Below are 25691 nucleotides of genomic sequence, written 5' to 3'. Positions count from 1 at the left end.
TCCATGCCTCTAGCAAAGTCATGTACCCAGCAATCTGCTTCACCTTAAACCTCGAAGCTTGGCCTAATTGTCTATACAACCATGCTAAGCACCTAGACCCCCATGAATAACCAGCAACATTATCAAGGTCTCTCAGTAGTCTAAGGTACACAATTTGGACTCTCGTGCCAGTCTTGTCAACAAACAAGGTGCAACCCAAGAGATATAACAAATATGCTCTGACCGAATACAAGATGTGCTCCTTTGAATCTGTTTATGAAGCATCGGAGAATCGCGCTCTTAACCATGACAAATTCACATACTCATCATTGTATTGGTGCAATTGTTGAGTAGCCTCTTCATCAGTCACTCCTAAGTAATTAACTAACAACTCAAAATTTGTGTTGTTATCATCTTCAAGCAGAGCAACAGCTGCACCAGACACAGGAATGCCTAAACTAGATGACACATCATCCAATGTGATGGTCATCTCACCAAAAGATATGTGAAAGGTGTTCGTTTTGGGATGCCACCTCTCAAAGAAGGTAGATACCATAATCTATCTGCATTTCGATAAGAACATCTAATAAGTTGCTTTAATCTAGACCTCCGAATGTACCATTTGAACATACCATTATTTGGATTAGCCCACTAATTCCACTCACGAATGGTAGATGTCTTCGACATATACCTAAGGGGCTCACGTCCCTAGTCAAATACAAAATATATATATATATATATTTAGGTTAATTACCATGAACCAGACTTACATTCTGCCTTATATTGTTACAGTAAAATGACTTACCTAGTTATTCCAAATTGCAGCTGTTATGTGAGTTTTAAAACTCGTAAGTAGAGATGGATCAACATTACTATCATGAGTAGTAGCTACATCTTCAACCTCTGCCTCAACATTACTATCATGAGTAGGAGCTACATCTTCAACCTTTGCAGTAGCCTCAAAGTGATCTCGGAGAGCCGCTCTATGTCTCCTCATTGAGGTTGTGGGACGTTGTCTATCAGGTCGAGATGATGAAGCCTCAGTAGTACCTCTGCAAGTCATCTTCATATCTAAAAAACAATATTAAGTACAAACTTAGTAAGGGATTCGGTAGATGATCAATGAAACAAGAAACTAATTCACTGAAACAAGAAAAAAATTTAGTAGACTACAATTGAAAAACAGAAACAAAGTTGGTGGAAAACCACTGAAAAACGGAAACAAATTCGATAGACTACCACTGAAAAATGGAAATACAATAGGTGGATAGCCACTAAAAAACGGAAATAAATTCATTGGACTACCACTGAAACAATGCAACAATTTCGGTGGTAACCCACCGAAAGTAACATCTATTTTCGTAAAATCAGGTTCGAACCATACACCCACAAAGTTGAAATCAAAATTGAAATCAAACCTTGGCTTTTTGGAGGATTTTGAGGTCAGATGGGTTTGTGAAAACTAGAGAGATTGGCGATGAGGGTATAAGATGGGGTGAGGCTATGGGGGCGATGGGGTTGGGGTTTGCTGCGATGGGTTGTACGATGGCTCTGTTTCAGGTGGTATGGGGTGTGCGATGGAGTCTGTTGCAAATTAGATAGGGTGTGCAATGGAGGGAATTTTCAATGGAGTATGGTTTGATATGGGATGGGGTGTCTGCAAGAAGAATGAGTTTTCGATGGGTGGGGTTTGATATAGGATGAGATTTACACAGGTAAGTTAGGGAATGAGGTTCATGAGGGCAATTTAAGAAGAAAAATGAGGTAAAATAAGTAATTTTAAATTTACTAAAATTCAGTGGAGTGTAAAGAGAATGTGGGGTGCAAAGAGCAAATAATGAGGTGCCAATAAAATCACCCAAAAAGTAATTGTTTCTTTATTATGTTCTTTTTGGTCATTATGCATGCTAAAAGTACTTTTGATATAATTTCACTAAACACTTTGACTACTCACACACTTTTCCATATATAGTTTATTTCATAGCTGATTATTCTCATAGCATAACAGAAGCAGTTTTTTTTTTTTTTTTTTAAAAAAGCACAACAGTACCAAACTAGTTAAAAGATTTCTAATAAGTTACAGCAGCAGCAATATTACAAGTAAGAAATTGCAACAGCAGCATGAAGGGCAGCTCCTATTGGAAGAACCTCCTCATCAATTACCAAATTGGGTGAATGCCAAACTGTATTTGGGTCCAAAGTCTCGTTCTTTGTCCCAATCATGAAGAATGCAGCTGCCATTTTTTCTGTGTAAAAGCTGAAGTCCTCTGCTCCCATAGACATTGGAAAAAGCTTCACATTTGGTTCACCAAGCAAAGTTTCTCCCACATTCTTTGCATGTTTGTACATTGCTTCATCATTAACTGTGGCTGGATAGGGCTTCATTTTTTCCAGCATGAAGTCTACCGTTGCTGTGCACCCGTGCACCGAAGCCTGTATCTCTATGACCTGCCAATCATATACTCATGTATGCTCCATCTCAATCATTTATACACATGTACGCTCCATCTCAATCGTTTATACTGAGAATTTTAACAACATAACATCTCAATCATATACACATTTATGCTCCATCTCATGTAATAAGTTAACAACATGTTCAGTCGTCTAAACTGAAAATCCTAACAACATAACATGTCAGACTGTCTTAAGTGCATAACATGTCATAGCTCTTTGCTATCATAGCTTAAACAGTTACTTCTCAGCTTTGTTGAAGTAAAAACAATTTTATGGCGGGATTAAATTAAATTAGACCTCAGATTATACCCCTTGAATCCTTTGCTGAAGGTAGTTTAGACCTTCTGAAGTCATGCTTCGAAAAGTGCCTTTAAGTCTCACTGTCTCTGGGATTATATTTGCTGCTTGGCCACCCTCAATCATCCCAACAGTAACCACCTATAAACGGTCCGAAACGAAAAAATCTAATATACCCCAATTTAGAATTCTACTTCTCACACAATGTTCATGTATAAAGTAACCATAACAAACAAGAAAACCAATGAGAAAATGCATATATTATATACCCTGGCATCTAGAGGGTCTGTTTCTCTAGAAATAAGCTGTTGAAGGGCAAGGATGGCCGAGCAGGCAGCAAGAATTGGATCTGTGGCCAAATGGGGAAACGCAGCATGCCCACCTTTTCCATGAATTGTGACTGAAAATCTACCAGAGCCTGCAAGAATTGGACCTGGCCTGGAACCAATAGTACCAACGGGCATTAGAGGTTGAATATGTAACCCAAAAATGCTTTGAATCTTATCAAGAGCACCCTCTTTTATCATATGGTAAGCCCCTGCATGTTCCTCTTCTCCAGGTTGAAAAACAAGCTTGATTGTGCCCTATAAAATTGTACATATGCAAAACCTTAAGCAATGTATAAATGGTATATTTTGAGCATATTTCAATTGGGTTACCTTTATTTCTTTGCTTTTGCTCTGAAGTAACTTAGCTGCTCCAAGCAGCATTGTTACATGAGCATCATGCCCACAAGCATGCATCTTTCCAGGGTTCCTGCTCTTGTGCTCCCATTCAACCAATTCCTAACAAACCCAAAACCCGATATAATCAATTTCGATAATGCTACTTTCACTTAATTTACTCAACAAATGCGCTCAATAATGCTATATTCACTCAATTTAATCCACAAATGTGCTCGATAATATTACATTGACTGAATGATCATCAACAAAACCCCAATCAATACTGAGTTATCTTTAGAACAATTTTAAAACTAGATTTATCTTTAGAACAATTTAAAATGAAACAACCTGAACCACCCCACCTCCCCACTTAGCAAAACAAAAAATAAATAAAATAACCTTACCTTCTCTATTTTTGTATTTTTTAATCAAATCTTTTTTATATTTTGCTGTATGTTTCACTAATATTATTATTATTATGTTAATAAAATTAAAACTTAAAGAAATTCACAAATTCAGGAAGAAAAGAAAAGTGTTCCACCTCTCATCGCAAAAAACAATTAAAAATTAAAAAATTTCATACGCACACTTTCTTTTCTCTCTTTTTTTTTTTGGGTTCGAATCTCTCTCTCTCTCTCTCTCTCTCTCTCTCTCTCTCTCTCTCTTTTCCGCTTCTTCCTCTCTCAGAGAGAGGATATTGGCAAACCTGAATTGGGAGAGCATCCATGTCGGCCCTCAGAGCGAACCATGGCTGCGCCCCAGAGCCAATAGAAGCCACCAACCCAGTCTTCGCCACCGGCCACGTGTACTGGATCCCCAGCGAGTCGAGCTCCGATCTAATGAGTTGACTCGTCTCGTGCTCCTCGAAGGCCAGCTCTGGGTTCTCGTGGATCCTCCTCCTAACCCTTTTCAACCAATCAAAGAACTCGGGCTGCCTCGCCGAGTCCAGCAGCTCCCGACTTAGTTGACTCAACTCCAAACTCGGACCAGCCTCCAAATCCCATGAAAATGAACATGAAACATGATTTGTTATTGCTAACGATGTTAACAACAACAACAACAACAGACGCAGCCACTCCATGTAAATCGGAAAACACAATAATTTGTATTTTGTTTTTGTTTTTGTTTTTGTTTTTGTAAGTCTTTGTTGGGTCAGCAAATTTGAAATTTTTTCCCTTTTATGGGTCGAAAAAGGAATATTAAAAGTAAAAACGAATTGGATTACGTAATTTGAGACAATGACTTTCTTGTTTGTATTGAAAATTAATGATTTGTGGAGTGAGCCGACTCGACAATAGTCAGAAAATCAAGAATTAGAAAAAACTGGAAGATACTCATATCATATGTGCTGGAATTCCACAAGTGTTCATGGCACTGGGTAGATTAATATCTATGTCGACAGAACACGTGTCTAGAATTTGATGGTAATATTCCACGTCTGTCTTCATTAGATTTTTGTTTCGTTGGCTGCAATGTCCTTAGAGCATCGGGGGTGTAAATTCAGAGGTGTAAAGTTACTTTTATATTTCCTTTACATATTTAGGGAATGTAAATACGTTTTTTTCTTTGATGGTAAAATATGTAAATCTAAGATATATAATTATTTTGTTTGTTTTTCCTCTCTTTTCTCGGTTGGATCCTGCCTATAAAAGATGTAAAAATATATATAAATGTATATTTTATTTTACATTTCAATGGTGGTAATGTATATCTATAATCCTTTACATCTTTCTATTAGAGACGATTTCGGTCACAATAGATGTATATTTAACATACACCCTCTCATTATGGATGCTCTTATTAGAACCTATTATGTAATATGAAACTGCTCAAGATGTATACATGAAACCAGTAATTATTATAGTAATGCAGATGCAGGTGGCCTAGCCCAAACAAAAAGTCGTGTTCCTATTGTATATGGACATTAGAGCCAACCACCCATTTGTTTATGGATCCAATTAATTAACCAACTGTTAATTAGCATAACCCCCTCCCATATACCTTAACCTGTTGAACACCCCCTTAATATTTGATAATCATATAACATCTAATCAAAATATGCCATGATTATGTGGGTTACACTAGTTGGCTAGGGCAGTGAACCCGCTCCCTTGTACTTAAGTTCGAATTCTCATTTTCGTAGAGTAATTTGTACCACCACTTTGAGAAAATATTTGCCATGATTCTACAATTGTGGGTGATGGGTCACTTGGTCTGGTCTCTCTCTCATATAACTAATTAATTACTTTTTTAGAATTGATAAATATATCATTCTTCATTGCCCTATCTTTTTCTCTTTCTCTTTTACAGCAATAGCATTCTCCTCAGTGCTCTCTGCAGTCACAAGAAGGTTAGCAGTACATGCTTAATTAATCAAGTTTTATAATTATTTGTTTGTGCTTATATTTGTGTATCTTTTCTTGGTAAACATATGTGATATGTTGGTGTATTTTTTTGGTAATTATCAAACAAAATTAGTTCATCATAGAAGGTAGCTAGTGTCTTGAACACCCAGTTTTGTAAGTTTATCCACAACCAAATTGCTTCACCAAAAATAGGAGTTTCATGGGTGACCATTCTTCAAGATGTACAGTTTATATATACCAATATAATATTGGCAGAAAAACTTGTGTGAAGCAGAGATAATACTGTTTTGCTATTTCCAACTAATAACAAACTGTCACATGAAAAAGTTATCAAGCATGACTTACGGTGATTCGCATTACTATCCCTGTTTCACACAAGGATTTCCCCACATTAACATGATTATGTTAGAATATATATCTTGACCAAAAAAAAAGTTAGAATATATATATCCAAAAGAGTGAGAGCCAGCGGTGGGTTGATGAGTCATGCAAGGTTGGTGAAGTCCCAAAGCCGAGTTGATAAGCCCAAGGGTGGAGTCCAAGGATGGAAGCCAAACCAAAAGTCGGGATGGCAGCCAAAGTCCAAGTCAGGTTGAGTTTACACTCCAAGTCGAGATGAAAACCAAAGTCCAAGTAGTGGTGGTAGCAAAACTCCAAATCGGGGTGGAGAACGAATTTCAAATGGCTTTGTAGATTTGTGGTACTATACACATTAAAATATAATTAAGTAAAATTTACAGCCATAATTAGGAGTGGGCATGGTCCGGATTGGATCGGTTTCACCTCAAAACCACGGCCAAACCAATTACAATATGATGGTTTGGTTTGGATAAAAGTTATAAAGGAAACCGAACCAAACCAAACCAATTTAAGACGGATTGGTTCGGTTTGGTTCAGCTGGTTTGGGCCTAAGCCCAATTCTCTTTCGTTTTGCATTTTTTCAACATTGTTAGCCCAATTATAACAAAAAAATTCACAACTTGCTTCATACATAAATCATTTTCTAGAGCACAAAACCATCCTAAAGCTCAAAATATCATAAAACTTCATATTTCACTAACTAATATAGCTCAATTCAAATATTCATATATAATTATTAATTAATTAGAGTATTACACATGTAAAATAAAATATAAATAAATAAATATACACATAAACGGTCTGATTTGGTCAAATCAAACCAAAATATGTTTGACTTTCTCTTGGTCAAAACCAAACCAAACCTGTAATTATGGTTTAGTTCAGCCGGTTTCATCGATTCGGCCGAATTCATACCCTCCCCTAGTCATAATGGCCTTATGGCCTTGATTGTAGGCATATATTATTATTAGCTTTCTATCTTAATATATATTATATTGTATGGCCTTATGATATTAATATATTATGATATAATGAAGAGACCTAGACCTCTTGGCGTGATGCATATGCGAGCAAAAGGTCAAGCGTTTACATTGACATATTTTTTTTTTTTTTTTTTTGTCAAGGTAATTCATTTTATTAAAAATGAAAGGGATTACACAAATAGAAAATGCAAAAATAAAAAACCAACCCATCACCAATAAGTACAAGGCCTTAACCCAACAGAAAAAAAGAAAAAGAAAAGAAGCTACAAAAAGGAAAACCCCTAAAACAAACATCCAACCCAATATAGGCACAAAGGAAAAACTTTAAATCTGAAAAGCTACAACCGTCACTTTCCACTTGTCACGCCGCCGTCATAGATTCATAACCGCTAGAGATGGGCAACTAGTAACTAGACAGACCAATGTTTAGAACGGAGAATGGTGGTGGACGAATCACTCATGCAAAAAGCACTACCATAATCTTGGAAGCACTTGCAAACAGCACTTTTGAAGCATCATCATCAGTGGAACCAAGGAGCAGTGTCTGTTGGTTGAGACCTCGGGTCGGGACACAACCGGAGGGAATGTGTGGCAGACACCATAACAGAGAAAGGGCAAGGGATTTAGAGGTAAGAAGTGTAGGTTGAAGAACAACATTTATGGGTGGGGGAGAAAAAGGAGAGTGGAAGTGCAGATATGGTTTTCCAAATTTGGGCATAATTTAGGAAAATTTAAGGTGAGGGTAAAGAGAAAAAAGTAGAGAAAGTCGATCATAGGGAAAGGGGAAGAGGAGAACTTGAGGGAGATGTAATGGATAGATGGGGACATTTGGAGACAAAAGGAGTCAAAGATGAGGGATATCAGAGGGATGGGAAGGAGTGAGAGAGGAGATTCAGAGAGACAAGGAGGAAAACGACAAGAAAAGTAACATAAACTCTCATAGAGGAGAGAGAAAAATAGACAAATAAAAGATGAAGGAAGTGGGAATGAGGAGATGAGAAGGGGGGAGGAGGCCCTCAGTGCAACGCTGAAAGTGTTTCCAAGGGAGGGAGGCTAGGGTTCAAGTTACTTTGACATACTTAGTATTTGAAATATGTCAATGTTTGATAAGAATTTGTGGCCTCACACACCTCGCCTCTCACATCCGACCTTTCCCAAAGTGGCATTTTTCGTGTGGTTTTTCTCATGTCACCCTAACATTAATGGAATTCTCAACCAAGTTAGAAGCTCGGAGTGCACGATGTCTCACCAAAGGTCAGATCATACACTCAAAAGTCCAAACCCAACTCAAGAAGCTAACTTCATAAGTTCCAATAGAAGTCTCCTTGCAAGTGGTAGAATTCAAAGATGGGGAGACTTGTAGCCAACCTACCAGGACATATTGCATCTCAAATCAAGAGAAGAGTTTCACAATCCCAATTCTATTTTATTGACCAACCATATGGGTTGGTGGTGGTTGGAAAATTCTCATTAAATGCCTAGAACTCCAAAAGACATTAATCTTGGAAGGACTTTCAAGGAAAAACCAGTTGAGGCTATTTAATGGCCAAACCCATGAGCTGAAGAAAGCTCTATAAATAGCCCATCAGAAGAGGAAATGGCCTTGGACTCAACACACAAAACCTATCTTTTTATCGTGCACCTTTCAATTCTTAGTCTAGAATTTTATCTTTCAAGCACTTTAGATTATCCAAGTTCTTCATTTTTTCCTAGTGTAAGCTTTCTTTCTTGCAATTTACTTTATGTTGTCTTTGAATTCAAGTTTTTATCGCATTAACATTACTGTCATTTTGTTCTTGCATTTACATTCATTGCACTTGTCACCAAAATCCTAAAAATAGTCATACAAAGCTCGATCATCCTTGATCTCGAGGAAGTGAAAGAACTTAGGTCAAGAATAAGTTTCTTGCTTGGCCGATCAATCATTTGATTAGAAGTCAGAAACGCAAACACACTCACACAATCTTTACATCCAAGCCATCAAGTGGCTTGGTGATGGCACGCCTACACATCTCAAGAGAAGAAGGACCAAAAAGAGGGAAACACCAATCTATTAGTCATCGGTTTCTCATAAGCAACTAAGCAAATTTTATATGTTATTAACATATATGAAAGAGAATTTCTAACAACAAATTAAACCATAGTTAAGAGAAATTTATAACAAAGAAGATGGAGACGTATTGGGTGACTGAGTTAGCAGTTTTTGTTTTTAATATTATAGGTATGATGTCAAAGAGTAAGATGCAGAAAAAATAAAACATGAACGATTTGGTTCAGTTAGGTCTAAAATTACACTTGTTAAGCATAGAAACCAAACTAAATAGCACGAATTAGTTTGATTTGATTTGAAATTTGATCGGGTTTGAGCCTTCAATCCTGTAATATATGCATAAGTAGAGAAATATTCATTTCGATATAATTAAATTAGCATAGGTTTATGCCACAGGAAGATTCCCTTGACTCGTTAAAATGATTCCCATCTCAACCATCTGTGTCTTTGGTTCTAATATGTAATATAAAATTCGAGCCTAAAAAACAAAGTAATGTAAAACTGTTTAAGATATACATGAAACCAGTAATTAATTATTATAGTAATGCAGATCGCCTAGCCCAAACAAAAATTCAAGTTCCTATATTTTATATGGGCCAGCCACCCATTTGTTTGTTTATGCTCAGATTCCCATATGCCTCTTCCTGTTAAAATTAAGGACTACCTTAATCTGTTGACCACCACCTTAATACTGACTTTGATGACCATATAACATGTTCTAACCAGAAAGTGCTTTGGTTATGTGAATTAGGCTAGTTGGTTAGAGCTCGTCTCTCTCATAGTTGCTTTTTAGAATTGATAAATATTTCACTTTAAGGGTTTGGGTCCTCACCCTCTCTCCCCATTTCCAAACAGAACCAATTATCACTCTTCGTTGCTCTCTCTCTCTCTCTCTCTCTCTCTCTCTCTCTCTCTCACAGCTATGGCATTCTACTCAGTACTCTCTGCAGTCACAAGAAGGTTAGCAGAAGATGCTTCATTAATCAAGTTTTATAGTTATCTGTTTGTGCTTATATTTGTGTATCTTTTCTTGGTAAACATATCATATGTTACATATGTGATAGTTTGTGTATTTTGCAAATGTATCCACAACCAAATTGGCTTCGACAATAAGAGTTTCATGGGTGATTATTCTTTCATTTGTCCAGTCTATAGATTTGATGTTTAGACTCTAAGTAGTATTTTGCTCCAAAGCAGCTTAGGCTTCTCATAAGGCATGAATAACATGATTAATTATGCTTAAACAGATCGATTCGTAATCAATCCGGGTCAGCAAAGCATTAGACTAAAACAAATTACAACACAAAGTCATTGTCACCACCAAGAAGACGAAGACCACACCATCAAGGGCACAAAAGAGTGAATACACACCCACCACACGGGACAACACTACTACACAAAGAGGACCAACCGATCATCCGCCAAGAAGAGAAGCTCCCCGATAACCAAAAACACCTCAGCACCAAAGCAATCCTCCAAAGTCACAATCTATAGACACCAGAATCCATCATCTCATAGAAAATTAGCATGGCCCCTAATAACACACATAGATCAAGATTATGTTAGACTGGACCAACACTGTATATATGAGCTTATATATTTAATTTGGTCAGAGGAAACAATAATGGTAAAGAAACAACCAATTTCATATCACATTAGTGAAGTTGAAATTAATTATATGACAGTTGACATGTAAATTACTAATTGAATATAATAAGTGTTGCAAATGAATCTGATTTGGTATATAATGTGGTTCACTAATATGATCTAAAAATATGGTAGCTCTAAAATCAGCGGGAAAGAAAAATTAATTGGATTATGAAGTATTTTTCCCACACAAAAAATCACTTTTTAAAAATTGTGTGTTCTTTTTTGCAACTGAATGTAGGCTTGAGGGAAAGGTGGCTCTGATAACTGGAGGAGCAAGTGGCATTGGAGAATGCACAGCGAAAATCTTTGCTCAGCATGGGGCCAAAATCGTCATTGCAGATGTCCAAGATGATCTGGGCCATTCAGTCCGGGAATCCATAGGCCCAACAGACTGCACATTCGTCCACTGTGATGTGACAGACGAAGCCCAAATAAAAAATGCAGTGCACAAGGCTGTTGCTACATATGGGAAGCTAGACATCATGTTCAACAATGCAGGCATAGTTGATGACAACAAGGCACGCATAATCGACAATGAAAAGGCCGATTTCGAGCGCATACTTAGCGTCAACGTCACCGGAGTTTTCCTCGGGATAAAGCATGCTGCGCAGGTCATGATCCCGGCACGAGCGGGCAGCATTATTTCAACTGCTAGCATAAGTTCATATGTTGGTGGTGCAGCCTCACATGCCTATTGTTGCTCAAAGCATGCCGTGAATGGCCTGACTAAAAATGCAGCTGTTGAGCTAGGCCAGTTCGGGATCAGAGTGAACTGTTTGTCGCCCTATGCGCTCGTGACGCCTTTGGCTAGGAAATTTGTTGGGCTTGAGGATGAGGAGATGGAGAATACGATGAGCGCATTGGCTAACTTGAAGGGTGTGACACTTAAGGCAGTAGATGTGGCAAATGCAGCTCTTTATTTGGCAAGTGATGAAGCTAGGTACATAAGCGGGCATAATCTTTTAATAGATGGGGCTTTCAGCATAGTTAATCCTTGCTTCCAGATGTTTCAATACCCCCCAGAGCATTGATCTGCTTGGCTGCTGTAGACTTTTTGACATGTTTGAGCTTGAGTTCAACTTTAATTTGTCACAAGTTCATCCTAATAATGGACCAAGTTTTCCACCATCTAGCAAGAGAAAATTCATTTCCACACTTATTCATTCTTCTTCTGTGGATCAAGAGTGTCCAGAGAGAGATTGCGCCACGCCTTCTGTAACGAAAAGATTTTACGAAAATTATTATAATTTTCATCGGTATCGATGCTAAGCTCAATTTAGCATTCACATTACACCAAATAAGACTAACTTAACCCTGCAGGATGGCTGTTCCTCATACAGGAGGAATCAAGTCTGAGTTTTCTTGCTCAACCCAATTGTTTAATTTGTTGCATGCACTAAAAATATTCGATCCACAAGCAGACAGCCTCAGAACATATTTAAGTAAAAAGGCACTTTTGATTCTCCAGCAGAGCTTCTTGTGAGCATATAAATGTTAGATATATCTTCCTGACCTTGCTGAACACATTTAATTAAACTGCAGAAAATAAATTAAAATACATTTCATTTCAAAAGGTTGTCGACAATTAAGTCAAAGCCATTGTTTTTTTTTAATATCTTCCTTGGTTGCACTCACTTTGTTTCTTTCAGCTCCATTTTTATTCAATCCGGGACGAACTGTGGTCCAGGCAACAAGATAAAGAAAATTATAATCCTCCATACCCTGTCATTCTTGCCATGTATGGCAAAGCGGGTTCACTTTTTTCTTGTCACCACATGGCAAATTGTTTGCAATTATTTGAAGGGACATAAGTAAATTGGGACGTTTCTGGTTGGCTTTTATTTGTTGCTCAGTTTTTTCTTGTTTACAGCAAATGTACACAACCCATGAAAAGAATGCAACCTAATAAACAACACTTTGAAACCAAACTTACAGCTTCAAAACTGCGATCTGTCACATGCCTTCAAATCGGGCTGCGTAAACTTGTCGGTGACTTAACAAGCAACTCTCACTCTGTCCAATACTTTTTCATGCTATATATATAAAGATATATGTATGTATATATATGAAATCAAGGGCCTCTATGCATTTGCATCAATTAGTGAATTTAAAGATGAGCAGCTCTTCCTCTTTAGCTCCGAGTCCCAAAAGGTAAGCCTAGTTTTAACCCCTCTTCATTTGGTGTCTAAATTTCTAACCTTTTTCTTCATCATCTTCTAAATGTTTGAACATCAATTTTGCAGGTTGGAAGGCAAAGTGGCAATAATCACTGGAGGAGCTAGCGGCATTGGAGAGAGCACTGTAAGATTGTTTGTCCAGCATGGTGCCAAAGTCATCATAGCCGATGTCCAAGACGAACTTTCTCTGTCCCTCTGCAAAGAACTTGACCCGGATGAAGAATCCGTTTGCTACACCCGTTGCGATGTCAAGTTTGAATCTGATGTGAAAAATGTAGTGGATTTGGCTCTGTCCAAGTATGGCAAGCTTGACATCATGTACAACAATGCCGGCATACCGGGCAACTTGGAGCCAACAATTTTAAGCGCTGGTGCCGAAAACTTCAAACAAGTGTTTGATGTGAATGTGTACGGAGCTTTCTTGGGCGCCAAGCATGCTGCTAGGGCTATGATCCCTGCCAAGAAAGGTGTCATTTTGTTCACTTCAAGCGTAGCATCCGCGAGCTGCGGTGAGTCTCCACACGCTTACACCATGTCGAAGCATGCGGTGGTGGGACTTATGAAGAGCTTGTGTGTGGAGCTGGGGCAGCATGGGATCAGAGTCAACTGCATTTCTCCATGTGCCATGGCAACTCCATTGCTAAGAAATGTTATGGGGATGGAGAGAGATGCGGTGGAGGAGCTGATTTGTGCTGCGGCGGTGTTGAAAGGGGCGGTGCCTAGGGCAGAGGATGTGGCGGAAGCTGCGGTGTACTTGGCAAGTGAGGAGTCTAAGTTTGTAAATGGACTGAACCTTCTTGTGGATGGAGGTTATAGCACCACTAATCAATCTTTTAGTATGGTTTTGAGAAATTTGATGTCCTCAAACCAAGTTTTGTAAGCACCACATGCATTTTGCTGTGCTGCCACTATAGTCTTGCTAATGTTGGATCTTTTTTGCCCTTGCTCTTTCAGAGTATAAGTCTTCATTCCAAAAATCTTCCCCATGTCTTCTAATGGCACATGCCCTAATTAGTTGTAATGATCAGTCAATTGCACCTTGGACACTTTGTGATTTTGAGTGAAATTGCACTTTAATTAGTACGTAATGTTTAAGATGTTATGATATCAAACCTAACATTTTGAAAATTTAATCCTCATCGGCAAGAATTTAGGTCAAGCATTTTTTGTCTATGTATGTGGCATGCATATGAACTCTATATTAAACCATGTGGACAAATAAAACAATAAGCAAAAACTAGGTTGCTTTCAGAAACATTATGAAAAAAATGTAAATAAATCAAAATTTTTTTAAAAAAATGTAACTCCATGGAGTAGGGATGGGTGTTGCATCATTATTGCACTTCTTTCTGGGATTGTGGGCATGCATGATTTGATTATGTCACGTAATGAGTGAAAATGAAAAAAAAAAATATATATATATATATTATTCTCGCTTGAAATGAGATGCTCAAGCATTTTCCATTCATTAAGAGGGGGAATCCATCCACGGGTTCAAAAGGAGAGCGCTCCTCTCCTATCAAAACACCTAGTCTTAGAAAGGGACGGAGTTTCGAACATGAAACTAATGGTTGGCAAATCAGAGCTCTTTTTCAACGAGCTAGGCTCCATTAGCACACAGCACAGATTTATTGACAAATTTAGTTCCTCCAGCTTTGAAAGTACAACACTCGGCCCAATTTTCAAAAAACATCTGGGCCAAACTCTAGGCCCAAATATTTTCCAACTGGGCCGAAACGTCCAGCAGCGAAGACCATTTTAGGGATTTCCCAGATAAATACCCCAAAACCCTAGCGTCCACCTTCCACCCTCATTTTGCCTTCTCTCACTCCTCACCGGGCTTCTCTCTCCTCCCAAAACCTCCACACACAAAAGACACACATTCACAGAGAGAAAAACCAGCACCATGGGCCGCGTCCGTACAAAGACCGTGAAGAAATCCTCGCGCCAAGTGATTGAGCGATACTACTCGCGCATGACTCTGGACTTCCACATCAACAAGAAGATCCTGGAGGAGGTGGCCATCATCCCCTCCAAGAGGCTCCGCAACAAGATTGCCGGGTTCTCGACCCATTTGATGAAGCGGATCCAGAAGGGCCCGGTTCGCGGCATCTCCTTGAAGCTCCAGGAGGAGGAGCGCGAGCGCCGCATGGACTACGTCCCCGAGAAGTCCGCTATCAAGACTGACGAGATCGAGGTCGACAAGGAGACGATCGACATGCTCTCTGCTCTCGGCATGGGTGATATGCCCGGCCTCAAGCGGGTCGACCCGGCTTCTCTTCAGCCCCAGCAGCTCGGGTTCGGGCGCGGCGGGCCCAGGAGGTACTGAAGAAGGGATTATAATGAGTAAATTTGGGTTTTTGGGAGAGTAGGAAGGAAAGTTTTGCTAATTTTCTGTTGCTATGCGTTTTTAAGTTTACCATGGATCTCTAATGTGGATTCTCAATCCTTTATTATGGGATTTGGTTAATTTTGGATTTAGAATCTAAAGCATGCATTTTTATTTCTTTTTGTCAAATGAATCTTTTGGGTTTCTTCTGGATAGCTGCTTGCTTGTGCAATGTTCATGTTCATGTTCTTTTGGGTACTATTGCTTTTTCTGGGGCATGGGTAGGTTTAATTTAAGAATGTGATTAAATTAGAGTTTGGTTTCAAATTCTTTGGAGAATGTGATTATTTATGGCTTTGTTTCTGATATGCCGGAATTCGGAGCCTCTTGATGTCCATTTTGATTTCATGCTTATTGGGTTTGGAATTTGGAACCCCTATGATGCCCAACTGTAGTGAAGGCAATGCAGCTATGCATTTACATCAAATACCATCTTGAATGTTTTAGAACCATTTGTTAGGCTTGTTACAATCTCCAGCCGAAGAAAGAAAAACCTCATTATGTCGTTAGAGTCCCGGAATGGACTATGATTTTGTTGCACCCGTTTACCTCGCATACAAGTTAGCCACTTCCATCTGGGATGATTTTTTTTTTTTGTGCGATCCATCGGGGATGATTGTAGCATACAAGCTTGCCCCGCACTGTAATCAAGGCTACCTTTCCTTGTAAGCTGGGGTTGATTTAAGATGTACGGTGGTGATATTAGTGCATCTCTTATCAATATGTGGTGCACCATCCTTATGAAGAAATGTTTTATTGGCGAAAACTTAGATGCAGGAATTCTGCGTCAACATTTTAATTTGGCATAAGAGATGGGATTGGGTTTCTTTTGGCACATGTTCTAAAAGCAGATGTGAAGCAATTGTTTTGGAATTATGTGTAATGTTCCCGCATAAATGTCCCATTGCAAAAAGCTCTGCTTTTCACTATGGCAGCTTTGTATGCTGCTCACAATGAGGTATGTGGAATTTAAAGATAGAGCTTGTTTGATGCTCAAAAAGCAACAAGAAATTGCGAACCGCCAAAATTCTTTTTACTTATAAACTAGGCAAGCTACACGAGCATCAGAAATTGTTGCGCGATTATCTGTTAATTCTCTGTCTCAATTTTATCAGGAAGAATATTTCTATATTACAGAGTTTCATGTGGTCACTTCCATTAGTAAAATTATCTGCCCACAAAATTTTCGGAGGCATGGCATGCATATCTGTAACCTAATTGCAAGCACAGTGACTCACACCAGCCACATCTTATGATTATAAAAGTAGTAGAAGGAAAAACCATGCTTTGTAAAGCAGAGAACAAAAGAGCCGCCAATATTACAGGATGAACTTAAATATACAGTGTTCGGATCCAAAAATAGAAAATAAAAGGTAAATACAGAGTACAGAGTGAAAATGCTGTCCAGAAATTTGCTGCAGCATAAACCACACCAGAAACATGATGCCTCTTTAAACTAGAAGAAATAGTTTCAGAGGTGCAAACTGCAGCAAGCATGTAATTCTGGGAAACTACAGCAAGTTACTCACTTGCATTTGCGAGACCAACCATGTTGAGCATATGACGGTCCTCCTTAAATCTCTCCAATACAGTACCTTTTCCGCCGTCATGTTTTTCTTCGTCTGCTACTTTAGTAACCACTCCCCAGCATTCTATCACTTCTGGGTATATTCGGTTGGTCTTGGAGAGGCAAGGGGAACCAAATGTGGTACAGGAGAAAGTGTGCCCCTGATCTAATGTGGCTGAAAGGAAAAGGCCAAAGTGATTCACTTTTCCTCCAAAACCGATACCATTTGGGATGCTTGCTGAACTGAAATTCACAGCACACTGCCAGTACACAAAATAACAAGTTCTTTATAAAATAATAAAGCAATTCATGGTTCATAGAAACTAACTGATTTACAAAGCCGAACTTCTGTTACAATGTGATGCAGTTCAGTTCATGACTCTAAAACTTAGAGGCAACTAAGAAACCAAAGGCATTCCTCATCCAAATGGATAAACATAATGAAGAGAAAGATATGGTGTTTTCTCTATTTCAGAGCAATATAACTTATAAGATCAAGTAGCTACTCACCCACTGTAGATTAGTGTTTGCTCCAGTAGGCCTGAATATAGATGCTGTGGGATACAATTGGAAAAGAAATGACTTCAAATCTCCATAGAAATCACCATGCCTCTCCCATGGCTGCGAAGCATAACCTCCATATACATAACCTTCTTTGTCCTTGATAATGAGTACAGTCGGCCCCTTATCCTTTCTGCAGTTCATTGAACAATTACTCATTCCAGCCCAAATTAGTTGCAGCAACCAACAAGACTGAAATTAAAATAGGAAAAGCTTTTAGCACTTTATCTTAATATGGGAAATAGGCAAAGTATAAGCACAGAGCATTGTCATGGTCCTTATACATGATTTGAGGAGTGAAAATAGGCTTTCGAGTCCCCTTCAATTCACATTCTACACATTCTAAACCAGAAAAGGTTATAATATTTAGGACTTTTGCTCATGTACTATCCAAGAAGGCACCAATTAACTCTCCCCCTTAAACTCTAAAAGTATACCTAGGACTGCCAATGCTACCACAGTGGTTGTGGCCCTCCCCCTTCCCCACTGCTTGGCACCCATCCATGTTCATGCCAATGCGGGTTTTCTTTGCTCCCAATGTAACCAAAAAAAAGAAAATGTATGCCTACAACTCTAAAGCCTATCTTCACTCCCAGAACAGTGATAAAATCATAACACTGCAAGGACATATTCAACTCAACAGACATAGGAATATAATTTGATTAAGTGATTCAAAAAAGAATTAAAAGTATTCAGAGTATAAGAAAGATACTCACGATATGTTGCCCAAAAATGTGCTAAAGCTCAGACCATTTACAGAACTATGGTATAAAAGTTTCCATTCCTCCAGATCATGCTGCGGAAGGATTCCTCCTATATGCCAAGCATACACCTTCTTTAATAGAATCATATTAGGATCGATGTTTTCCAAATGCAATAATCGAGGAACCTGAGAACCTGGTCTTCCTACAAGGAAAGGTAATTTCAAAAATTATGGAAGGGCAAAACAAACTTCAGATTCTCGCAAACTATTTGGGAAACCACTTCAGAATGCAAAACCAACAATTAAAACAAATGGTAAGCCAGAGGATACAAATGAAAGAATTTGAGCAGAACACCTTGATTAGGCGGTATCAATAAGCTTCCAAGGAACTTCCTGACAGATGGAAGAAGAGTACACCAAGTTCTGAAATCTTCAAAAGACAAACTTTCTTCGGCATGTCCTTCGTCATGCTTAGCAAACTTTGCAGCATTAAGAAATACATTCACAGTGTCGTGATGTGCACTTGATCCATGTTTGGAGTTGTCCATATTGAAGGCGTTGTCAAACATTGCCACCAGAACACATTCCAGATCAGACCTGAATTTAAATTCCTAATATCATATACATAAAAGGAACAGAAAGAAGGGTATTTTCTTAATGCGTTTATAACTAGCAATCACCAAATTCTTCCATCCTTTCAGCAGCCACAATAACAAGTAAAACCAAGTCATGCAATATATATATCTCATGTTATTTGTTATTTCTAAGAACTTCAGATCGTTGCAATGGCTACTTGCATATTTCTGTTCAACAAACCGGAACAAATATGATACTTCGAAACTCACTAAAACTCAACAACATCAACTAAACTACTTGACACGCAACAACTGATTTTGCAAAAATAAGACAGGATAAGATCAAATCAAATACTTCTATAAATTGCAATCAAAATATAAAACCAACTGCCTTGAGTATAAAACTATATCCTATCATTCTGGATACGCTATCGTAAGTAAAAGGTCGAATTCTACCTCCCCACAATGCCATCCCCGGATACGTCTAATAACTGATATATGAATTCTTCAATCTCATCTTTTGTTCCCTTCTCATAAATCCCCTGCAACACGTACAAGGAAGCAAAAAGAGCAAGTGGGCAGATGAAAAAACTAAACAATACCAGATAAATACAGCAAATTCACAAGTTTTTTTCTTTCAAGTAAATTACTTTGGCAATAACGAGGTCTTCGAAGGTGAGTTTTTGGTCTTTGCGCTGCTGCTGGGTAACTAAGTCGAACATCCTATCTCCAAGAGGACCATGAAGTCCAAAATAATTCTGTGAAGGCATAAAGCTACGTCTAATTAGAGAGGACATATCATATCGCAACAAAATAATCGAAATTCACGGAAATTGAGAGAGCAGCAGTGAAGCAAAATGACCTTAAAAACTGAGGGAGAGACGTATGGACCGTTGCTCTGAGATTGAGCAGCCAGGGACGCGTGCAGGGACTTGAGAGCTTCGAGTTCCGTATGAGAAAAAGCTCTGCAATCATTTCAAAATCAATCAATTCCCTGTCTTTGTTTGCCAAAGTGTGTGTATACAATTACAGAGAGAGAAACCTGGAGGAGGAAGCAAAGCGAGGATCTTTGTGAGATGACGGTGACTGAGAGTTGCCCATTTTTCTGTTTTCCTTCTTCACTCTGCACTCTGCACTCTGCACACAATACGAAAAGTCTAGATTGACATTTATACTTTTTCATGGAAAATTTCCAATTAGGTGCTTGTACTTCGCGCTATTTTAGAATTCATCTAATTCTTTTTGCTAATTACATATGTTATAATTTGTAATTAGCAAAAAGAATCACCTTTCTCTTTTTGTTGTTTAAATTACCTTTCTCTTTGGGATTGGGAAAAATGAAATCACCTTTCTCTTTTTGTTGTTTAAATTATTTTTTATTATGGGAGGGAGATTCAAACTTTTAAGACTTCGTCCAACTCTTCAAACTCACATAGATTTTTCTAATTTATATAGTTTGTGAGTGATTACACGTATTCAAAATTTATATTACAATAATCTTACACTCAATAAGAAAGTGAATATTCATTCCACAACTTAGATTTACTCAACTTATGTGATTTTGTGAATGATTACATACTTAAAATTTATGTTTGCTAATAATCATACATAATAATCGTGTGTTCAATACATGCATTGTAATATTTATATGATGTCTAATTTTTCTTAATTTTTTGAGTCACATTTCCTTTAAAATAATAATAATTTTAACTAGATACGACTTTCAAAACTATTTTGTATAGCTAGTGTGGATCAATCAAATAGAGAATATTAAAATAATAAAAATTAATAGCAAAGGATATGATTAGAGAACTAAAATATGGATAAAGAAGAATAAATGAAGTCATGGGGTTGGGGTGTTAATTGTGAGAATCAAAGCTCTGAGGTGCTAAAGGTGAAATCTTTACGAACTTCAAGGAGCGAATTGCAGAAATGAAGATGCTAAAGTTAAACACAACTGAAGTGCAAAACAACTTTACTAGAAAATTAGCAGAAATATAATTCAGAACAGAAGTTTTAGAGAACAACGCCTTATACTCAGAGGCCCAACCAAAAAGATCGAAACTTTAGTGGAGCAAAAGCCTTGTGTGTTTCTCTTCAAGACTTGAACAGTTCAACAACAACTGAGATATGCCCTTCTTCTTCAGCTCAGATCTGTAAGTTCCATGCTTTTTTGCCTTAACCTCATTTGCCTCTTTCTCTTCAATATATTTTGCTCTTCTACTGATATCCTTTAGTATTTATTAGTAGTGTCTTAGATTGGGGGTCGTGTTTGGTTGGTGAGAAAATGTAGGAAACAGAAAATTAACCAGAAAGTTACTCTTTTTAGTGTGTGTGTTTCTTGAATTCCATTTTAGCACTTTTTTTGTTCTTCAAAATTTTAGTATTTGAAAATTTTCCGCTCTTTTTCTTTCTGGGTTGTATTATCGGCAACTGAAAAGAGCAGAACTTGCTGAAGCATTGAGATGATCAGGAAAGGAAGGCTTTTAATGTTTTATTATTTTAGTTTTCATGCTCCCGTGGAAGAAAGAACCCCTTTTTGAATGATCCCTATTGAAAAGAGAAATTGAAATCTTTAACTACTGATTGCAGTCCCTTAATTGTAGAAGATAATTAATACTTGTAAAAGGATAACTAAAGATTAAGTTTGTTGCTAATGTTTTTAGGATAAAACCGAACTACAGAATGAGAACATACCTTCTTCTTCTTAAAAAAAAAAGTAAAATAAAATGAGAACATAATGGTGTAGTTTCTTTTGGCAAACCTGATAACTTAACCTTTGTTAGATACAAAATTAATTGCTTATTCTTGTTTGTAAATTGTGAGTTACCTTTTTTTTCCTTTTAGCTTAATATCGATATGCTAATCTATTAAATGTATAACAGATTCAGTGAGTGCTGCTTGTGACAATGTCAAGACCATGGGTACTGGTTTGTCTGCTCCTGTTAATTGTGTTTACATCACAGTTTGAATGGAAGCAATATGGGAATGATGAACCAAGTCCAAGCACTTCCAAGAAACATCAATATATATCTGAAAGGGAAGAAGCTGTGAAAGAAAAAGTGAGTGCTTGTATATGACTTCTTTTCTCTGCCTAGCATAACCCTATTGTGTGTTTGTTTTTGAATTTCTTTACGTTTACAAGTTTTAGTTTGAAAGAAATCTACATATATTTTTCAATTATTTAGGGTTGTTAACTTCAGACAATGTAAGAAATTTCAGTAATCAATAGGCTATTCTGGTATTTGAATTTAGAACTTTGTGCCATATGAGACCCATGGGATTGAGACATTGGTTGTCAACATACCTGAGTTTTGGACCTTAGGGAGTATTGTTGTTGTCAAAACAAAAGATCTGTGGGATTGCCCGAGTTTTAAAGAGCTCAATTACATCCATATCATTATTAAAATACCAAATCAGAAAACTCTTTTGAGTTATGGTTTTGCTGTATTCTTGTTGCTTCAGTCAGGACTCAGGTACTAATAGCAGTTAATTAGAACAAAATCGCATGTTCACATTTCCCTGTTTACATCATGATACCCTTGCTTTGATACTTTTCCAGAGAAAGTAAACTTTCAAAGGAAATACATGAATTATCTGGATTGGAATCCTTTATTTGATGCTCTGTGACCCATAATAATGCGGTTTCCTCCATTAATGGCCTCTGCAGTGTTTGCCCGTTCCTCTAAATGACTGGTCTTTGATTTCTCGGGTTGGGCTTTAGAATTGTTTGGAGAAGGAAAGATGCAGAATTATATACCTTTTGAAATTGCAAAACTATCTTGAATTGTGCGTCTTAATTTAATAGTTCTCATCTTTGTTTGACCTACTTTCCTTCTATTGAGAATGCTTCTCCATTTCCACGACTTTGTCTAGGTTCACATCTCACCAATTGAGAGATAGAGAGGGAGGGAGGGACACCCAATGAGGGAGAACACTAAAATGTTTTGTTTTCCCTTTTCATGGAATATAGTTTCAAACACCAAAGACAAATAGGAAGAACTTTGTGAGTATTCACTCAGTTGTTGTAAACTAAGGGTGCTAAAGGCAGCATAGTGAAGACATCTGCGTGACCCAACATGACTTATTGCATTAGGCCCTTTGTGAATCTTGTTAAGTACTTCAAAGGCAAGTTTCAAATGGGACATTCTTAGTTTTTCTTGGTGTACACAATTTACTACTTATGAGTTATGACCTCTCAATTTCCCACAATTCAAGTGTCTATAGTTTCCTGCTAGGGGTTCAGATACCGAAACATCACCTTGTACTCCTCTCTGTCATTCCAGAAAATTCTAATTGCCGGGTTTATTTTATCTTCTGGCGTTATTCCCTTATTCTTTTTTTCTCTCTCTGTGAGTATATATTTAGGATATAGTTTTTATAATGGCTTCATCTTCTAAAGAGTTAACACCTATTTACTACATCTTTAGTCTCCAATTTGGCAACTTTAACCAGAATTTTAGGATCAAGTTTATATATGATAGAGAAATTAATTAATTGTAGTGCCCCTCAGCTTGATCCCTTCCTCCATATGCTTTCACTCTAATGCACAAAGCATGTATGTGTGTGCTTGTAAACCCCATGTACTATTTAGATATGTAATTAACCTGGCGTGGATGAATGAAATAGCAACAAGTGATTTGTTTTAATTCAGTTTCTTCTAATTGAAAGAGCAGCAATTTTGCAACTTAAGTACCTGCGGTGATATATTGGCCTAATTCCATAATTTTTGGTAGACTACAACTTAAACCTGGTAGATATGTTCATTAACCTCATTGACTGTCAACTTTACTGCAGATAATCCTCTCTCAAGAGAAAAATATACAGAAACTTAGCGAGCTTGTGCGGAGTCTTCGGGAACAATTGCTACAATGTAGAGGTGAAAATGAGATTGTCAATGGCACTGCAGCCCCTTTGACTGAACTTCTTTCTGAGCTTGAAAGGCATCCACTTTTGGAGGATTAGTCACAGATCATACGTGTTAAACATCAGTATGTTTGTATCTGTAAGTAGGAGAATCCAAATTCTTTCTTATTGCTTAGCTTAATGTGAAACTACACCTGCTTAGAAGTTGAATTGCAAAGTGCAGTATCAAAACTGTTTTCTTTTGCCAGTATGTTATGAATATATAAGGTTCATATGTTTTACTTTTTTGCCTTTCCTGTCAATATATGTCTTCTGCCGCAGTCACTGGTAGTAAACTGATTTGGTGTGTGATGTCTTGGTAAAATGGTGAATCAATAGTAGGGTGGCATTCGAATCTTGGTGATATTGCTTAGTGTATGGTGAAAACCAAGCTTTATTTTTTGGAGTAAGATAACAAATAAATGCAGAGAATATATATTGGAAAAGCATCATGTTATTACTTAACACCTATTACTTCAACATCCTAACATCAAACAGAGGGAATCTCAGTTTACAAGTAATTTCAAGTTGCAAGTAATTTCAATGTCACAGAGAGAGAGTTTCCTATGTGCTGAATGTGGGGATTGTTTATTATCATAGTGAACCTTTTCAATAGTTATGCCGAGTGTTATGAACACTCTTTATTAGCTTTACCCTTTTATATTCTCATCAAAGTTTCCTTCTCAGTATCAAACTTTTGCTAAAAAGAAAAAGTACAAATGGGAAGTGTGAAGTTGACCGAGGAAAATTCCTTGCAGCCATCATCTCAAGTTTATTGTTTGATGTCCTTCAAATTTTTCATGAAGCGACCTTGTTGAGATTCATGTTTGGATTTAGTATTTGGATGAACAGACAGGGTTGCATAACGACTCAAGAGCCTGATGAAGTGTAGGCACGATCGTTTTAGAATCCTAAGCTTCTAAGAGGGAAATGTGGGACATCATTCAAGCAAATCCTAGTATTGTAAAAGAACTTGAAAAGGCAAACAGTTATGGCAGATTGATAACTTTCTTTTCTCTCTTTTTTCTTTCTAAATTTAAGAGAAAGAAGAGGGAGTTAAGATTTGAACTTTTGGGGGCCACAACATAAAACATAAGCATAAGAACTATGAGGCAACTTCAAAGCTAATTGGTGTTATTTAGTACAAAGGGAAAAAGACTCAAAAAAGGGATGCAATCCATAGACAATAATTGTTAAAAGAGACATAAGATCCTGTAGAATCTTGTTTCTCTTGCCCAATTCTCTATCAGTAACTAAACAGGTACAGATAATAATTGTGATCTGAAGTTTACAATGTCTGACACTTCAAATTATGGTTCTGTGAAGAGGCATTAAAATGTGACAGCGTTTTAACTTTCTAGTACTTTTTCTGGAAACACCATGATAATGGTGCTTGCAATTTCCTCTCTTACCTACTTCTGCTTTCTATCTCCTTCGCATATCTATGATCATACTTATTATGTTCTTGTCCATTGTTACAGTTGTAGTTTGTTGTACCTACGAAGATTCAAGGATGATGATTTCCTTCCCTCTCCGTCTCTCGATTTAATTCATCAACCTGTCTTCTTTACTAGTTGTACCATGAAAATGGTCCCAATTTCTCACTAGTTGGTGATAAAACTTTACCATGAGGCACTTATCTGCTGCTGATTCAATTTTTGTAGTTTGTACATTTGGTAGGGGGTAGGTCATTTATAAATCAACTTTGTCTGGCCACATTCCAGCTGTTCCCCGAAGTGTATAATACATAGTTGCTTGATACAATGTGGACAGTTGCTGTGGTAGGATTGTGAAGTGAGATCATGCTATTAACACCCTAACTTCCAAACTTAGCCTGATTGTTGTAGTTGAAGTTAGGACAGGCAAGTTTTATATGGCAGTTTATTGCACATTCAACCTCTGGCAAAGCTGTAAATAAACCTAGTCAAGTACCATTAGGGTTTTAAGAACTGACTCACTGTAATATTAAAGTTAACTGTATTGAACCGATTTACAACCCTAACCTTA

General features: G+C 37.5%; 6 protein-coding genes and 1 long non-coding RNA gene across 9 annotated transcripts in view; 4 read left to right on the top strand and 3 right to left on the bottom strand.

Moving 5' to 3' along the window:
* LOC117635375 (protein MAINTENANCE OF MERISTEMS-like) overlaps positions 1-535 on the bottom strand; it is a 753-nt gene extending 218 nt beyond the window's left edge. Inside the window, exons 1-2 of the mRNA XM_034369706.1 lie at positions 299-535; positions 27-172 (exon numbers count right to left, since the gene is read on the bottom strand). Of these exons, the coding sequence (XP_034225597.1) occupies positions 27-172; positions 299-535 (383 nt within the window). The remainder of the gene's footprint in view (positions 1-26; positions 173-298) is intronic.
* A 1476-nt stretch (positions 536-2011) lies between these two features.
* LOC117634551 (IAA-amino acid hydrolase ILR1-like 3) lies at positions 2012-4538 on the bottom strand. Of its 2 annotated transcripts, XM_034368705.1 has the most exons (5): positions 4105-4538; positions 3393-3518; positions 3003-3317; positions 2746-2874; positions 2012-2427 (listed from the first exon to the last, which is right to left on the bottom strand). In XM_034368705.1, exons 1-5 carry the CDS (start codon positions 4477-4479, stop codon positions 2074-2076), a joined length of 1299 nt encoding a protein of 432 aa, XP_034224596.1. In that variant the 5' UTR covers positions 4480-4538; the 3' UTR covers positions 2012-2073. The 2 variants fall into 2 exon arrangements, with proteins under 2 accessions (XP_034224596.1, XP_034224597.1); XM_034368706.1 differs by lacking the exon at positions 2746-2874.
* Positions 4539-10057: 5519 nt separating this feature from the next.
* LOC117635639 (secoisolariciresinol dehydrogenase-like) lies at positions 10058-11961 on the top strand. The gene is made up of 2 exons (XM_034369975.1): positions 10058-10117; positions 11046-11961. The coding sequence occupies exons 1-2, from the start codon at positions 10080-10082 to the stop codon at positions 11836-11838; spliced, it is 831 nt and encodes a 276-aa protein (XP_034225866.1). The 5' UTR covers positions 10058-10079; the 3' UTR covers positions 11839-11961.
* Positions 11962-12920: 959 nt separating this feature from the next.
* LOC117635979 (secoisolariciresinol dehydrogenase-like) lies at positions 12921-13864 on the top strand. The gene is made up of 2 exons (XM_034370387.1): positions 12921-12958; positions 13051-13864. Exons 1-2 carry the CDS (start codon positions 12921-12923, stop codon positions 13862-13864), a joined length of 852 nt encoding a protein of 283 aa, XP_034226278.1.
* Positions 13865-14792: 928 nt separating this feature from the next.
* On the top strand, positions 14793-15640 carry LOC117633461 (40S ribosomal protein S17-2-like). Its single transcript, XM_034367082.1, has one exon. It carries the CDS (start codon positions 14891-14893, stop codon positions 15311-15313), a length of 423 nt encoding a protein of 140 aa, XP_034222973.1. The 5' UTR covers positions 14793-14890; the 3' UTR covers positions 15314-15640.
* Positions 15641-16603: 963 nt separating this feature from the next.
* LOC117636150 (MTOR-associated protein MEAK7) lies at positions 16604-19910 on the bottom strand. Its single transcript, XM_034370629.1, has 8 exons — positions 19822-19910; positions 19642-19744; positions 19430-19537; positions 19236-19321; positions 18560-18801; positions 18218-18407; positions 17451-17634; positions 16604-17200 (listed from the first exon to the last, which is right to left on the bottom strand). The coding sequence occupies exons 1-8, from the start codon at positions 19878-19880 to the stop codon at positions 16895-16897; spliced, it is 1278 nt and encodes a 425-aa protein (XP_034226520.1). The 5' UTR covers positions 19881-19910; the 3' UTR covers positions 16604-16894.
* Positions 19911-20751: 841 nt separating this feature from the next.
* LOC117634747 lies at positions 20752-25439 on the top strand. 2 transcript variants are annotated; one of them, XR_004586825.1, is made up of 4 exons: positions 20752-20935; positions 21665-21841; positions 23577-23784; positions 25166-25439. It is a non-coding gene; the product is annotated as an uncharacterized LOC117634747 (long non-coding RNA). The 2 variants fall into 2 exon arrangements; XR_004586824.1 differs by lacking the exon at positions 25166-25439 and having other exon boundaries at positions 20754-20935; positions 23577-23984.
* Positions 25440-25691: the final 252 nt, after the last annotated feature.

The sequence above is a fragment of the Prunus dulcis genome, chromosome 7, assembly GCF_902201215.1.
Source record: "Prunus dulcis chromosome 7, ALMONDv2, whole genome shotgun sequence".
NCBI classification, from domain to species: Eukaryota; Viridiplantae; Streptophyta; class Magnoliopsida; order Rosales; family Rosaceae; genus Prunus; species Prunus dulcis.
This window is presented reverse-complemented; position numbering and strand designations above follow the sequence as displayed.